At 40.3% G+C, this 17294-nt stretch overlaps 1 protein-coding gene across 1 annotated transcript in view; it reads right to left on the reverse strand.

Annotated features, from left to right (window-relative positions):
- The window catches only part of MYO15A (myosin XVA), a 628913-nt gene that overhangs the window by 364815 nt on the left and 246804 nt on the right, over positions 1 to 17294 (reverse strand). Inside the window, 1 exon segment of the mRNA XM_053694925.1 lies at positions 12715 to 12787. Within this exon segment, the coding sequence (XP_053550900.1) occupies positions 12715 to 12787 (73 nt within the window).

Genomic DNA, 17294 nt, shown 5'->3' on the forward strand with positions numbered 1-17294 from the left:
CTGATTTGCGAGCATAGACATAGCACCATCCACCTTAGGGACGGTCCCCCATAGCTCGAGCTGAGAATCCGGAACGGGGAAAAGTTTCTTAAAGGAAGAAGAAGGGGAAAAAGAAGAACCTAATCTCTCCCATTCATTCTTAATAATGTTAGCCATCTTAACAGGAACCGGAAAGGTCTGAGGTACCACCCTGTCCTCATACAATTTATCAAGCTTAGGAATCGAGGGCTCCTCAGGTAGTTTTGGTTCTGGAATCTCGAGAGTAGCAAGCACCTGCCGCAGCAAAAAGTGCAAATTTTCCATCCTAAACCTAAAGTCAGGCTTCTCTGCAGGTGGAGCTTTAAATGACATGGATTCCGACCCAGAAGGAACGTTCTCCGAAGAGTCCGAGCTGTCCTTGTCAGCGAGAACCTTTCCAAAATATCCATAGGAGTATACAACCCCTGGACCGAATTGCCATATTTTACCCTACGCTTGCGCTTAGCAGAACGTGGTAAGGCACTAATCACCTTGGAGACCGCCGTTTGCAGTTCATCTGCAAAGTCTAAAGGCCAACGAATCTCCCCCAAAGGAGAAATAGACATGCCCTGGGGCGCTGCATGTGCACTCGGAGATGAATGTAGGGGACGCACCTCTCGGGATGGGGAGCCATCAGAGGTGGACGGCTCAGTAGTACTAGATATTCTCTTCTTTCGAGTAGTCGAGACCTTACCAAGGCAAGGGGAACATAGTTCAGAAGGCGGATCTACCGGAACCTCCTCACAATAAACACAGGTACTAAACTTAGTTAAAGAGGGAGTACCCTCTAACGTGTCAGAGTCCTCCATAGCTTGCGGCTTTATTACGGACTAGTTATAAAATCTAAACAATGGCACCTTTTATAAGCTCCAAAGGCCGGGGCCCGGGGCACTCACCACCTCCTAGGACCCGGACCACAGAAACCGCCAGTCAAGCAAGGAAGTAGATAAGCCACACCTGGTCAGAAGGAAAGCCTCGCAGGACCACCCCTGCACTAGGGAGAAAGCATGCCAAAACAGCCGTGCCAATACTCCCGGAAGGAAAATAAAGTTCACCCATTGCCAGAGCCTCATCTCACACATATTGCAGCAATAACAAAATAAACCCCTGTCTTCTGCGTTCTCATAATGTGTAAAAAAATTAAACAATCTTACCAAAATCTACGCCGTGGAACAGGAACACAGCCTCTCAAGTGTGACAGTGTATGAGCATCGCCCCTGACATGGACTTGAGTGTAGAAAGCAGGCAGCAAAACTTGTCAACGCTGATTGCTTATGGAGCTGTTAAATTGAGTTGGGATGGTTTCTCAGGAAGACTCTCCCTGCATCTCCAGACTCTAACTTTCACCCAAGCTCCCACTGAGAGGCTGAAAGGACTACTGTAATGCTAAGCAGCAGTGTTGGATCTATTTTTGCAGATGAGAGATACAAAGAACTTGGTTAACATAATAAATTTATGCTTTCAAAATATGTTTTTTGTAGCTTGATTCAGATCTGAAATATGACTGAAATAATCCAGAATTTGTGAAGCAAGCAATTACTATATAAGTAGTGTTTTAGAAGTGTTTATAAGAACTAGACTGGTAAATCACTTCTGGCAGCACACTATTTAACAGCAACAATTGTTACAAGGTAAGTTACATTGTAAAGGTAATTAAGAGTGAACATTTCTGAAACGGTTAACCAATGTGTACACATAACTTAAGTCTGCATATATGACAGAGTGATAAGAATAACTGTAAGTCCGGTACTTACTTTTGTTAATTTATAACTTGGAGACTTGAACAGATCGAGAGAGAGTGAGAGGAACGTTATGCTCCGGTGCTGCTCTGAGACAGAGTGGAGAGAGCAGGCTGTGTGACTGCAACACAGAAAAGTAGATCCGGCACTACAGTGGAAGGAAATAGTGAGACTGAAAAACAATGGTAATTGCAACTGAAGCTGTGCAGCTGAACCAGGGGGTTAGCTGATGAAGTTAGATAGGTAACATTTGCAACAAGTTTAGAATGATCCCTTTAGTTCATAGTTACACATATTTGTAGAATTATGCAGTTAGAGTAAAAGTCTTTCTGAGTGGAAGTCCCAAAATACTCACAGTATTAGCAAGAAATGATATGTTGTATCCGAATGGGAGATAAAGATACAAAAGGATAATCCTCAATTCAGGAAACGGCTGGGCAAAAGAGCAGCTAGTGAATCTAGCAAGGATTCAAATTACCAAGCAATGAATTATGGGAAAGGTAAGGCTTTATAGGGAGGATGCAAGCAGGTGATCAATCTCCTTAAAGGTATATGCATGACAGTACCCCCACTCAAAAGGAAACCCTCCGGGGTTCAAGGAGAGGGTCTATCAGGGTGTCTGTTATGAAACAAGGCAACCAAGCGATCGGCAGAAAGATTCGTGGAGGGTTCCCAGGAGTCCTCATCATGAGAGTAACCCTTCCAATGAACCAAGTATTCAAGAAGTCTCCCTCGTTTCCTTGAGTCCAAAATGTCAGCGACCTCATAGTCAAGTTGATCAGTGATAACAGAATGTTTGAGTGGTAATGGTTCACCCCTAATGAGAGTATAGGGCTTCAGTAAGGAGACGTGAAACGTCAGATGGATTCGTAATTCACTAGGGAGATCCAATATAACAGCATTACTGTTAATTACACGAGTAATTTGATAGGGACCAATGAATAAGGAAGTCATTTTCTTACTGGGAGCATTTAATCGTAGATGTTTGGTTGACAACCAAACTTTATCACCCTTTTTGTACTCAGGTGGTTTACTATATCTAAGATCGTAGTAATGTTTTTGTTGTCCTTGAGCTTCAGCGATATTAGTTTTGAGGTTGGTGTGGATCTGCGAGAGGCTGTTAGTGAGTTCTTGAACAGACACTAAGTTGCTTGAATGATTGGAAAATGGATGAAAGGCAGGATTGAATCCATAATTCGCAAAAAATGGAGTGTATTTAGTAGATGAGTTGATTGTGTTATTATATGTGAACTCAGCATAGGGTAGGTAATCAAACCAGGATGTTTGTTGGTGAGAACAATAAGATCTTAAATATTGCTCAAGTACCTGATTTACCCTTTCTGTCTGGCCGTTGGATTGTGGGTGGTAGGCAGAGGATAGGTTCCTTGTGATCCCAAGAGTTGTGCACAATTGTCTCCAGAATCTGGATGTAAATTGGGATCCTCTGTCTGTAGTAATTGATTTAGGAAGTCCATGTAGTTTTACAATGTTGGTGAGGAACAATTGAGCAGTTAAAGAAGCTGAAGGTAATTTAGACGTAGGAATAAAATGTGCCATTTTAGTGAAATGGTCTACGACAACGAGGATTGTGGTGTGATTAGAGGATTTAGGCAATTCGACGATAAAGTCCATAGCTACTTCAGACCATGGTGAAGAGGGTATGGGTAAAGATAGAAGCAACCCATATGGTTTATGTTTCTGAGGTTTAGTTTGAACACAGGTAGGACATGATCTAATGTAAGCAGAAATCTTGTCAATCATCCTAGGCCACCAAAAAGAGCGTTGTAGAAGTTCCGCTGTTTTCTTAATGCCAGGATGTCCAGCAAGAAGTGTATCATGTACTAGATGGATTACCTTGTCTTGTTCAGATGGAGGAATATATAAGAGATTATCATGATAATGCAGATTATCAGTTTCCTTTCTCAGGGACAAACGAGGAAGGTCGGTATCATTTTCTTGGGCAGTACGTATTTGGTCCTGAATGGTGCTATTTAAGGCAATGATTTGTTCTGTCGGTATTACAGTTGAGGGTTTAGAAAGTGATGCTAGAGAGACAGGCAGTCGAGACAGAGCGTCAGCCTTTCCATTACGAGAACCTGGACGGTGAACGATGATATAATGGAATCTAGCAAAGTATAGACTCCAACGAACTTGTCTCGCGGAGAGAGTTCTATTTGTTTGTAGATACTCGATGTTCTTATGATCAGTATAGATTACTATTGGTTTCTCTGTGCCTTCTAGAAGGTGCCTCCAATGCTCCAATGAGGTTTTTATGGCTAGGAGCTCTTTTTCCCCTATGGGGTAATTTAATTCAGAAGTTGTCATAGCTCTGGAATAAAAGGCTATTGGATGTAGAGGTGATTCTATAGACTGTCTCTGTGATAAGATAGCATCGACTGCGTAGTCACTTACATCAACCTCGAGAACATATTGCAAAGTATGATCCGGGAAGTGCAATATAGGTGCAGTAGTGAATTTGTTTTTTAGCAACTGAAAGGCGTCTTCAGCTTCAGTGGTCCAAATGAATTTTGTATTTTTCCCTGTTAATCTAGTAAATGGTTTCACAATGGAGGAAAATCCACTGATGAATTTCCTATAAAAATTAGAAAATCCAAGAAATTTTTTGGACATGTTTTTTAGATGTGGGTGTTGGCCAATTGGTGATGGTGGACACCTTGTCATCTTGCATTTTAATACCCTGTGGACTAATCCGATAACCAAGAAAGGACAATTCTGTGACATGAAATAAACACTTCTCGGGCTTTGCAAATAATTGATGCCTTCTTAACCTCTCCAATACAGTCCTGACATGTTGAATATGTTGATCTAAAGTTTGTGAATAGATCAAGATATCATCTAGGTAGATGATCATATATACATCTAGAAGGTCATGAAAAATATCATTAACAAAAAACTGAAAAGTCGCAGGGGCATTACAAAGCCCGAATGGCATGACCCTGTACTCAAACAGGCCATACCTGGTACGGAACGCTGTTAACCATTCATCCCCACTACGTATCCTAACCAAATTATAGGCACCTCTGAGATCTAATGTGGTGTATATTTTAGCAGAGGATAGTCTTTCCAGTAATTCAGGGATGAGTGGGAGGGGGTACCTGTTTTTCCTAGCAACTTTATTCAGAGCCCTGTAATCTATAATAGGTCTTAGTGTATCATCTTTGTTCCGAACAAAGAACATCCCAGCCCCTGCTGGAGAGGTTGAGGGTGTGATAAACCCTTTTTTGAGGTTTTCATCAAGATATTGCTTTAAATCTTTTAACTCAGGCTGTGAGAGAGGGTAGATACGTCCAACCGGAATTGGGGAACCAGGTAGGAGTTCAATTGGACAGTCATAACTCCTATGCGGAGGAAGTGTCTCCGCTTCTTTTTTATCAAACACATCTAGATAGTTATGGTATACTTTAGGAATGGTCTCAGTATTAGTTACCGATAAATTACAGTGAGAATAACAATGCTTTTTGCAATATTGTGAAGGAAATGTGAGTGATAGGTCAGACCATTGTATATGGGGTTGATGTGTACGCAACCAATTCAACCCTAGTACTATAGGGAATAGAGGTGAGGTAGTAACATCAAAGGATAAATACTCACTATGCCCTTCATGAGTTGAAACAAGAAGTGGTATGGTATGTGTAGTGATAGGTCCGTATGAGGAGGAAGTGCCATCAAAAACCCGCAAAACAACCGGAGAAGATTTTTTTATAGTGGGTATTTTATTAATGTTAACAACAGAACAATCAATGAAAGCACCAGATGCGCCAGAATCAATGATGGCTTGAACCTTAATCTGATGATGGTCCCACTGTAAAATTACAGAAAGAGAACAGTAATGGGAAGTAGCAATATGAGAATTGAACATTGAATAATTCTGGTGTATTTTACCTCTTTTATTCTTTAAGAGATTAGGACAGTCTTTCAATCCATGTGCTTCTGATCCACAATACAGACTGAGGCCTAGATTTGGAGTTCGGCGGTAGCCGTCAAAACCAGCGTTAGAGGCTCCTAACGCTGGTTTTGGCCGCCCGCTGGTATTTGGAGTCAGTGATTAAAGGGTCTAACGCTCACTTTTCAGCCGCGACTTTTCCATACCGCAGATCCCCCTACGCCATTTGCGTATCCTATCTTTTCAATGGGATCTTTCTAACGCCGGTATTTAGAGTCGTTTCTGAAGTGAGCGTTAGAGCTCTAACGACAAAATTCCAGCCGCCTGAAAATAGCAGGAGTTAAGAGCTTTCTGGCTAACGCCGGTTCATAAAGCTCTTAACTACTGTACCCTAAAGTACACTAACACCCATAAACTACCTATGTACCCCTAAACCGAGGTCCCCCCACATCGCCGCCACTCGATTAAAATTTTTAACCCCTAATCTGCCGACCGCCACCTACGTTATACTTATGTACCCCTAATCTGCTGCCCCTAACCCCGCCGACCCCTGTATTACATTTATTAACCCCTAACCTGCCCCCCACAACGTCGCCGCCAGCTACTTAAAATAATTAACCCCTAATCTTCCGACCGCAAAGCGCCGCCACCTACGTTATCCCTATGTACCCCTAATCTGCTACCCCTAACACCGCCGACCCCTATATTATATTTATTAACCCCTAATCTGCCCCCCTCAACGTCGCCGACACCTGCCTACACTTATTAACCCCTAATCTGCCGAGCGGACCGCACCGCTACTATAATAAAGTTATTAACCCCTAACCCGCCTCACTAACCCTATAATTAATAGTATTAACCCCCTAATCTGCCCTCCCTAACATCGCCGACACCTAACTTCAATTATTAACCCCTAATCTGACGACCGGAGCTCACCGCTATTCTAATAAATTGATTAACCCCTAAAGCTAAGTCTAACCCTAACACTAACACCCCCCTAACTTAAATATAATTTGCATCTAACGAAATAAATTAACTCTTATTAAATAAATTATTCCTATTTAAAGCTAAATACTTACCTGTAAAATAAATCCTAATATAGCTACAATATAAATTATAATTATATTATAGCTATTTTAGGATTAATATTTATTTTACAGGCAACTTGGTATTTATTTTAACTAGGTACAATAGCTATTAAATAGTTAAGAACTATTTAATAGTTACCTAGTTAAAATAATAACAAATTTACCTGTAAAATAAATCCTAACCTAAGATATAATTAAACCTAACACTACCCTATCAATAAAATAATTAAATAAACTACCTACAATTACCTACAATTAACCTAACACTACACTATCAATAAATTAATTAAACACAATTGCTACAAATAAATACAATTAAATAAACTAGCTAAAGTACAAAAAATAAAAAAGAACTAAGTTACAAAAAATAAAAAAATATTTACAAACATAAGAAAAATATTACAACAATTTTAAACTAATTACACCTACTCTAAGCCCCCTAATAAAATAACAAAGCCCCCCAAAATAAAAAATTCCCTACCCTATTCTAAATTAAAAAAGTTACAAGCTCTTGTACCTTACCAGCCCTGAACAGGGCCCTTTGCGGGGCATGCCCCAAGAATTTCAGCTCTTTTGCCTGTAAAAGAATAAATACAATACCCCCCCCCAACATTACAACCCACCACCCACATACCCCTAATCTAACCCAAACCCCCCTTAAATAAACCTAACACTAAGCCCCTGAAGATCTTCCTACCTTGTCTTCACCATACCAGGTTCACCGATCCGTCCTGGCTCCAACATCTTCATCCAACCCAAGCGGGGGTTGGCGATCCATCATCCGGTGCTGAAGAGGTCCAGAAGAGGCTCCAAAGTCTTCCTCCTATCCGGCAAGAAGAGGACATCCGGACCGGCAAACATCTTCTCCAAGCGGCATCTTCGATCTTCTTCCATCCGGTGCGGAGCGGGTCCATCTTGAAGCAGGCGACGCGGATCCATCCTCTTCTTCCGTTGTCTCCCGACTAATGACGGTTCCTTTAAGGGACGTCATCCAAGATGGCGTCCCTCGAATTCCGATTGGCTGATAGGATTCTATCAGCCAATCGGAATTAAGGTAGGAATTTTCTGATTGGCTGATGGAATCAGCCAATCAGAATCAAGTTCAATCCGATTGGCTGATCCAATCAGCCAATCAGCCAATCAGATTGAGCTCGCATTCTATTGGCTGTTCCGATCAGCCAATAGAATGCGAGCTCAATCTGATTGGCTGATTGGATCGGCCAATCGGATTGAACTAGATTCTGATTGGCTGATTCCATCAGCCAATCAGAAAATTCCTACCTTAATTCCGATTGGCTGATAGAATCCTATCAGCCAATTGGAATTCGAGGGACGCCATCTTGGATGACGTCCCTTAAAGGAACAGTCATTCGTCGTTCAGTCGTCGGTCCGGATGGATGTTCCGCGCTGGAGGTCTTCAGGATCCTGCCGCTTCGCTCCGGATGGAAGACCATAGAAGATGCCGCCTGGATGATGACTTCAATCGGATGGAAGATCCTCTTCTGCCCCGCTTGGATGAAGACTTTGACCGGATCATGGACCTCTTCAGCCCCCGCTTGGGCTTGGATCAGGACATCGGAGGAGCTCTTCAGGACGGATCGGTGAACCTGGATGGTGAAGACAAGGTAGGAAGATCTTCAGGGGCTTAGTGTTAGGTTTATTTAAGGGGGGTTTGGGTTAGATTAGGGGTATGTGGGTGGTGGGTTGTAATGTTGGGGGGGGTATTGTATTTATTCTTTTACAGGCAAAAGAGCTGAAATTCTTGGGGCATGCCCCGCAAAGGGCCCTGTTCAGGGCTGGTAAGGTAAAAGAGCTTGTAACTTTTTTAATTTAGAATAGGGTAGGGAATTTTTTATTTTGGGGGTCTTTGTTATTTTATTAGGGGGCTTAGAGTAGGTGTAATTAGTTTAAAATTGTTGTAATATTTATCTTATGTTTGTAAATATTTTTTTATTTTTTGTAACTTAGTTCTTTTTTATTTTTTGTACTTTAGCTAGTTTATGTAATTGTAGTTATTTGTAGATATTGTATTTAATTAATTTATTGATAGTGTAGTGTTAGGTTAATTGTAGGTAATTGTAGGTAGTTTATTTAATTATTTTATTGATAGGGTAGTGTTAGGTTTAATTATATCTTAGGTTAGGATTTATTTTACAGGTAAATTTGTTATTATTTTAACTAGGTAACTATTAAATAGTTCTTAACTATTTAATAGCTATTGTACCTGGTTAAAATAATTACAAAGTTGCCTGTAAAATAAATATTAATCCTAAAATAGCTATAATATAATTATAATTTATATTGTAGCTATATTAGGATTTATTTTACAGGTAAGTATTTAGCTTTAAATAGGAATCATTTATTTAATAAGAGTTAATTTATTTCGTTAGATGTAAATTATATTTAACTTAGGGGGGTGTTAGTGTTAGGGTTAGACTTAGCTTTAGGGGTTAATACATTTATTAGAATAGCGGTGAGCTCCGCTCGGCAGATTAGGGGTTAATAATTGAAGGTAGGTGTCGGCGATGTTAGGGAGGGCAGATTAGGGGTTAATACTATTTATGATAGGGTTAGTGAGGCGGATTAGGGGTTAATACATTTATTATAGTAGCGCTCAGGTCCGCTCGGCAGATTAGGGGTTAATAAGTGTAGGCAGGTGTCGGCGACGTTGAGGGGGGCAGATTAGGGGTTAATAAATATAATATAGGGGTCGGCGATGTTAGGGCAGCAGATTAGGGGTACATAGGGATAACGTAGGTTGCGGCGGTTTACGGAGCGGCAGATTAGGGGTTAAAAAAAATATGCAGGGGTCAGCGATAGCGGGGGCGGCAGATTAGGGGTTAATAAGTGTAAGGATAGGGGTGTTTAGACTCGGGGTACATGTTAGAGTGTTAGGTGCAGACGTAGGAAGTGTTTCCCCATAGGAAACAATGGGGCTGCGTTAGGAGCTGAACGCTGCTTTTTTGCAGGTGTTAGGTTTTTTTCCGCTCAAACGGCCCCATTGTTTCCTATGGGGGAATCGTGCACGAGCACGTTTTTGAGGCTGGCCGCTTGCGTAAGCAACTCTGGTATCGAGAGTTGCATTTGCGGTAAAAATGCTCTACGCTCCTTTTTTGGAGCCTAACGCAGCATTTGTTTGAACTCTCGATACCAGAGTTAAATTTATGGTGCGGCCAGAAAAAAGCCCGCGGAGCGTTAACAGCCCTTTTACCGCCAAACTCCAAATCTAGGCCATAGATTGTTCAGCTTCCTTCTGGCCTTTTCTTCTGGTGTAAGTGGTCCTCTAACCACGCCAATGTCCATTGGTTCTTCTGAGGATTTTTGTGTGGGTATATACTGTTTATGTTTGGGTATGTCTACTATCCCCCTCTCTTTTTTCCTCTCTCTCAATCTCCTATCAATTGATATCAATAGTGTCATAAGGTTTTCTAAAGTTTCAGGGAGCTCTGTTCTAGCTAACTCGTCTTTTAAAGCTTCAGACAAACCTAACCGAAATTGGTTTTTTAAACTTATATTGTTCCATTCACTATCCATGATCGCAAATTATTTTCAGCGGTTAATTGTTTTTGCGGATCATCATACAGATTTGCCATGGCTGCAAAAAAGGAGTCTAATGAATTTAGAAAAGGGTCATTCGTCTCATAGAATGTATTTGCCCATGCTCTTGGTTCAGCACGTAAAAAAGAAATAACTGTGAGAACCTTTTGACTGTCATTATAGTAAGATCTGGGTTTTAAATCAAATAACAAATAACATGCATTTGTAAAACTACGAAATTGAGATCTATCCCCATAAAACTTGTCTGGGGGGCTTACAATGGGTTCAGGATGTGAATCTGTAGTAGCAGATTTTGTAGTTACAGTATCTTTAATTACTGTTCTCAATGTTTCATTTTGTATCTGCAATTCCCTTAAACCTTGTCCTAATTGGTCAACTCTCTGTGAAAGGTTTTGCATGTGTGTAGTGATATCTGCAGGATCCATTTTTTAGGCTTGGTAATATGTAATGCTAAGCAGCAGTGTTGGATCTATTTTTGCAGATGAGAGATACAAAGAACTTGGTTAACATAATATATTTATGCTTTCAAAATATGTTTTTTATAGCTTGATTCAGATCTGAAATATGACTGAAATAAACCAGAAATTTGTGAAGCAAGCAATTATTATATAAGTAGTGTTTTAGAAGTGTTTATAAGAACTAGACTGGTAAATCACTTCTGGCAGCACACTATTTAACAGCAACAATTGTTACAAGGTAAGTTACATTGTAAAGGTAATTAAGAGTGAACATTTCTGAAACGGTTAACCAATGTGTACACATAACTTAAGTCTGCATATATGACAGAGTGATAAGAATAACTGTAAGTCCGGTACTTACTTTTGTTAATTTATAACTTGGAGACTTGAACAGATCGAGAGAGAGTGAGAGGAACGTTATGCTCCGGTGCTGCTCTGAGACAGAGTGGAGAGAGCAGGCTGTGTGACTGCAACACAGAAAAGTAGATCCGGCACTACAGTGGAAGGAAATAGTGAGACTGAAAAACAATGGTAATTGCAACTGAAGCTGTGCAGCTGAACCAGGGGGTTAGCTGATGAAGTTAGATAGGTAGCATTTGCAACAAGTTTAGAATGATCCCTTTAGTTCATAGTTACACATATTTGTAGAATTATGCAGTTAGAGTAAAAGTCTTTCTGAGTGGAAGTCCCAAAATACTCACAGTATTAGCAAGAAATGATATGTTGTATCCGAATGGGAGATAAAGATACAAAAGGATAATCCTCAATTCAGGAAACGGCTGGGCAAAAGAGCAGCTAGTGAATCTAGCAAGGATTCAAATTACCAAGCAATGAATTATGGGAAAGGTAAGGCTTTATAGGGAGGATGCAAGCAGGTGATCAATCTCCTTAAAGGTATATGCATGACAACTACTTAAAATTCCAGTCTTATTCCGAAGAGTACTACCCTCCATAAGAGACTACTCCAAATCTTCTGACACTTCTCTGCCAACCTCCTGTGATGAAAGGCAAAGAATAACTGGGGGATGAGAGAAGTGGGGGAGGTATTTAAGCCTTTGACTGGGGTGTCTTTGCCTCCTCCTGATGGCCAGGTTCTTATTTCCCACAAGTAATGAATGAAGCCGTGGGCTCTCCTCCCCTTTAGATGGAACATAATAAATGTAGAGAGGGAATAAGATAACACACTGCTTAGCTCCACATATAAGTATATTTCTACACTACAACTGAATTACCCTTGTATAGCTTCAGACGCTCCTTGAAAACCCACCTATTCAGAGAGGCGTACCATCTCTCCTCCATCCCTCACCTGAACCAAACTCCTAAATGAACTGCCTGACTCACTGCTGCAACTACAACCGATGTGACAAGCTACCCCCAACCTTATGTCTCTGCACCCTAAACCTGTAGACTGTGAGCTCTCCGGAGCAGGGCCCTCTTCCTCCTGTACTAGATTTATTTAGTTTTGCTATGTTTTGTATTTTATCACAAATCTTTGTCATTGTATACCCCTATCATTGTACCCAGCTCTACAGAATTTGGCGGCGCTATACAAATAAATAATAATAATAATAATAATTAGACTGTACTTATATAGCATCATCCTTTAAAGGGTCACCATGAAGATCAATATATGACTGTTCTTTGTTCGGTTTTGCAACATTATCATCATAAGAATATCCTCCATTGCACATGTGATCACTATAATGCACAGATGGAGCAAATTAAACCACTAGTAGTTGCTACTTGACAATAGATGACCTATATGACCAGAATGTATTTATGTCTCCATTGCCCTAATTTTGTTTATTACATTCTCTGCTGACCTCCTGGAGCAGTCTTAATGATTTTTAATAATTCCACTAAAATTAACTATGTGCTACAAGTAGAATGATGTTCATTGTGTCTGTAAAAGTAATATAACCTAGATATTGGAAGCCAGAGTAACAGACCTGTATCTTATAACATCCCCGGCAATCTCCTCCCCATCAGTCCATGAGTGCAGTGGACAGGAGATCTTCATTCCTATGAGAGAAAAGAGATTATTAGATGTAGAAAAGTTACAAATGAAATGTGAATAAGCACATTTAAAAGGACACGGAACCCAAAATGTTTTCTTTTATGATTCAGAGAGAAATATCACCTAGATTACGAGTTTTGCGTTAGAGGCTATGCGGTGCTAACGAGCAGTTTATGCTCACCGCTCACTTAATGACAGCGCTGGTATTACGGGTTGTTACAAACCCGGCGTTAACCTCAAAAAAAGTGATCGTAGAGCAAAATTTTGTTCCACATCTCACCTCAATACCAGGGCTGCTTACGTTAGCGGTGAGCTGGATGAACGTGCTTGTGCACAATTTCCCCATAGGAATCAATGGGGGAGAGCTGGCTGAAAAAAAACATAACACCTGCAAAAAAGCAGCGTTTAGCTCCTAACGCAGCCCCATTGACTCCTATGGGGAAAATACATATATGTCTACACCTACACCCTAACATGAACCCAGAGTCTAAACACCCCTAATCACACTTATTAGCCCCTAATCTGCCACTCTGGACACCGCCGCCACCTACATTATACTTATGAACCCCTAATCTGCTGCCCCCAACATCGCCGACACCTACATTATATTTATTAACCCCTAATCTGCCGCCCCCAATGTCGCCGCAACCTACCTACACTTATTAACCCCTAATCTGCCGCCCCCAACATCGCCGCCACTATATTAAAGTTATTAACCCCTAAATCTAAGTCTAACCTTAACCCTAACACCCCCTAATCTAAATATAATTTAAATAAATCTAAATAAAATTACTATTATTACCTAAATAATTCCTATTTAAAACTAAATACTTACCTATAAAATAAACCCTAAAATAGAATAATAAAATACAATATAACTAATAAGTGATGTGCAGTCATTAGAGGCAGGTGAGGCAGTGCTTCACCTCTCATATGGGCAAAAATAAATATATTTTTTTATTGGCTTTAAAAAAATAAAAAATTTGCTATTTTTTTTCCCCAGCATTTTTTTTTTCACAGCTACATGTTGTGCAATGGAGAGGCACAAGCAGGTCTGCCTACCATTACACAACATGTTGCGCCATCTACTGGATGAAAGTGGTTAAGATCATTGCATGGCCCATTATCTGCTTATTTGAGGCAGTCCCATTTGGGCTGACCCAATCCAGTGAGAGGCATTAGTAAGTGGAATTTAGGGTTGGGGCTGGATGTTAAATCATATAAAGCAAAACAAAAACGGAAAAAAAAAACTTTCATTTATTTTGTTGCTGTCCTGTGAAGCTGACAGCTTTGCTAAAGTGAAAAAGAGAGTTCTGTTCTTCCCCTCTAAGTGCAGTGGAATGTGCCACTGTCACTTCCTGAATCCTTACAGAGCAGGAAAGGGAGAGAGGCAGAGAGAGCAGTGTTTCATTCACATTTTATTGTAGTAAGTGCTGCAGCCGTAGATTTTACTGAAATGGATTCTGTTAGTGAAAATGATAATTTAATGAATGTGGTTTAGTGTTTTTGTTGAATTGTGTTCAGATACAGCTCATTAACAGGGGGACAGTAAGTGAGCATAACCCAATACTTACAGGAAGTCAAAGGGTCAATTAAAATTTAAATCCATAATTTAAAACCCAGAGTTTGAAGTTAAGTGTGCAGTGTCCACATTATTTAAACTAAAGTTTTTGACATTGAATATTGCTAAGCCTCCCTTTTTCATGGTTATTTGATTTAATTAGGTACAAACTCCATATATGTTATGTCTGTTCAGTCAGAGGATGCAGTATCTATTTTTATTTTTCTCTGTGTCTCCATTTATTTAAAGACTGCTGTTAACGTGTAATGCGCAAATCAGTTAAAAGCTGTTGCATTGTGTTTTTAATATGTGCTGCTTTTATACAAGTTTATATTAATAAAAAGGAGATAATGAGTCATTTAAAAAATATATGTAATTATTGCAGTTAAATGTTTTTAGAAATAATGCCACTGTAAAGTAACTGGTTAAACACATAGTCAAAGGGAGACATTTAAAATTAAACTTTCATGGTTGAGATAGAGCATGCTATTTTAATAGACTTTTCTAGTTATTTATATTTTGAGAATTAGCATCAACTGTTACTGGCCCCATGTCAGCAAATCAAATTAGTTTTTGAAAGGAACATGAAAGTCATAATTACATTTCCATCATTCAGATAGAAATTGCACAAAAAAAACAAAAAAACTTTCTATTTTACTTTTACTATTATGTACTTCATTCTTTTGGTATCCTTTGGTGTCCTTTGTTGAAGAGCATACCTAAGTGGGATGTGCACATGCATATGAACACCATATTGCAGCAGCTGTTTTGGCAGTATTGATAACTTTGTGTAAAACTTGTATGGTAAATTATTTCTATTTTTACAATACAGTAGTGAGTAGAGAAGAGATTGTGTATCATTCTAATTGCTTAGTAACTGGCACTGTGCCACAGAATTGTGTGAGTGTGTATGTGAGCAGAGTGTGTGTGGGTGTCAGTGAGCAGAGTATGTGTGCTTTATTCTCCAGGTAATCAATACATTTCCGATGAGCTGGTGTTTTAGTGCAGTGTTTCTCAACAATGGTCCTCAAGTACCCCCAACAGGCCAGGTTTTCATTATAGCCAAATCAGTGCACAGGTGAAGTAATCAGCTGATCAGTAACTCAGTGGTTACTAACTTGCTCTCACCCATCACCTGATGATGTCACCTGTGCACTGGTTCAGCTATCATTTAAACCTGCCCTGTTGGGGGTACTTGCAGCCCTCTGTACATGTGTTTCTCCGGCGTATCATATCTAGTGCCTCACCAGCCTCTGACCTCACTGCACATCACTGTTCTAGCTTAGGGTTTATTTTTATTTTACAGGCAAGTTTGTATTTATTTTAACTAGGTAGAATAGTTATTAAATAGTTATTAACTATTTAATAACTACCTAGTTAAAATAAATACAAATTTACCTGTAAAATAAAACCTAACCTAAGTTACAATTACACCTAACACTACACTATAATTAAATTGATTCTCTAAATAAAATACAATTAAATAAAATTAGCTAAAGTACAAAAAAAAACCACACTAAATTACAGAAAATAATAAACAAATTACAAGATTTTTAAACTAATTACACCTAATCTAATCCCCCTAACAAAATAAAAAAGCCCCCCCAAAATAAAAAAAAAAGCCCTACCCTACACTAAATTACAAATAGCCCTTAAAAGGGCCTTTTGATGGGCATTGCCCCAAAGTAATAAGCTCTTTTACCTGTAAAAAAAAAAGTACAAATCCGCCCCCAACATTAAAACCCACCACCCACACAACCAACCCTACTCTAAAACCCACCCAATACCCCCTTAAAAAACCTAACACTAACCCCTTGAAGATCACCTTACCGGGAGAAGTCTTCACCCAACCGGGCCGAAGTCCTCAACGAAGCCGGGAGAAGTCTGCATCCAAGCGGGGCAAAGTGTTCCTCCAGGCGGGCAGAATTCTATCAGCCAATCGGAATTAAGGTAGAAAAAATCCTATTGGCAGGATGCAATCAGCCAATAGGATTGAGCTGGCATTCTATTGGCTGATTGGAACTTCGGCCCGGTTCGGTGAAGACTTCTCCCGGTAAGGTGATCTTCAAGGGGTTAGTGTTAGGTCAGCCTCCCACCTGACACATCCCACCCCCTGATCCCTCCCAAACCGCTCCCTTCCCTCCCCCACCCCACAATTGTCCCTGCCATCTTAAGTACTGGCAGAAAGTCTGCCAGTACTAAAATAAAAGTTTTTTTGGGAAGGTTAGGTTTAAAAAAAAAAAAAAAAAAAAAAATTCTTCTGCTGTGTAGGACCCCCCCTTAGCCCCCAACCTCCCTGATCCCCCCCAAACAGCTCTTTACCCCCCCCCCCCGCCTTATTGTGCGCCATATTGGGTACTGACAGCTGTCTGCCAGTACCCAGTTTGCAATAACAATGTATTTTATTTTTAATTTTTATTATTTTATTAAATATTTTTCTTTATTTCTGTAGTGTAGCTGCCCCCCTTCAGCATCCAACCCCCCACCCTCTCCCAGATCACTTAATTTTAAAATACCACTTCCCCAGTCCTCTCTCCCACCCTCAGATCTACAGCATATTTTTGCTGTTTGCACGGATCTCACGTGCATGCGCGCCCCCGTGCATGCGCGCGCACACGCACAAGATCCCTCCCCCCTCCTCCACCAATGACTGCCCACCCACCTCCCTGGATGAGCTCCCACCCACCAACGATAATGGCCATGGATAGCAGATGCAGAGAGGGCCACAGAGTGGCTCTCTCTGCATCGGATAGCTAAAAACAGTTATTGCAGGATGCCTCAATATCGAGGCATCACTGCAATAACATGAAAGCGGCTGGAAGCGATCAGGATCGCTTCCACCGCTTTCAAAGACCAACGACGTACGGGGTACATCTTTGTCATTAACTGCATTTTTTTGCAGGATGTACCCCATACGTCGTTGGTCGTTAAGGGGTTAAGCAAAACTCCGC

Source organism: Bombina bombina, chromosome 11, assembly GCF_027579735.1.
Source record: "Bombina bombina isolate aBomBom1 chromosome 11, aBomBom1.pri, whole genome shotgun sequence".
In the NCBI taxonomy this organism is placed as follows: domain Eukaryota; kingdom Metazoa; phylum Chordata; class Amphibia; order Anura; family Bombinatoridae; genus Bombina; species Bombina bombina.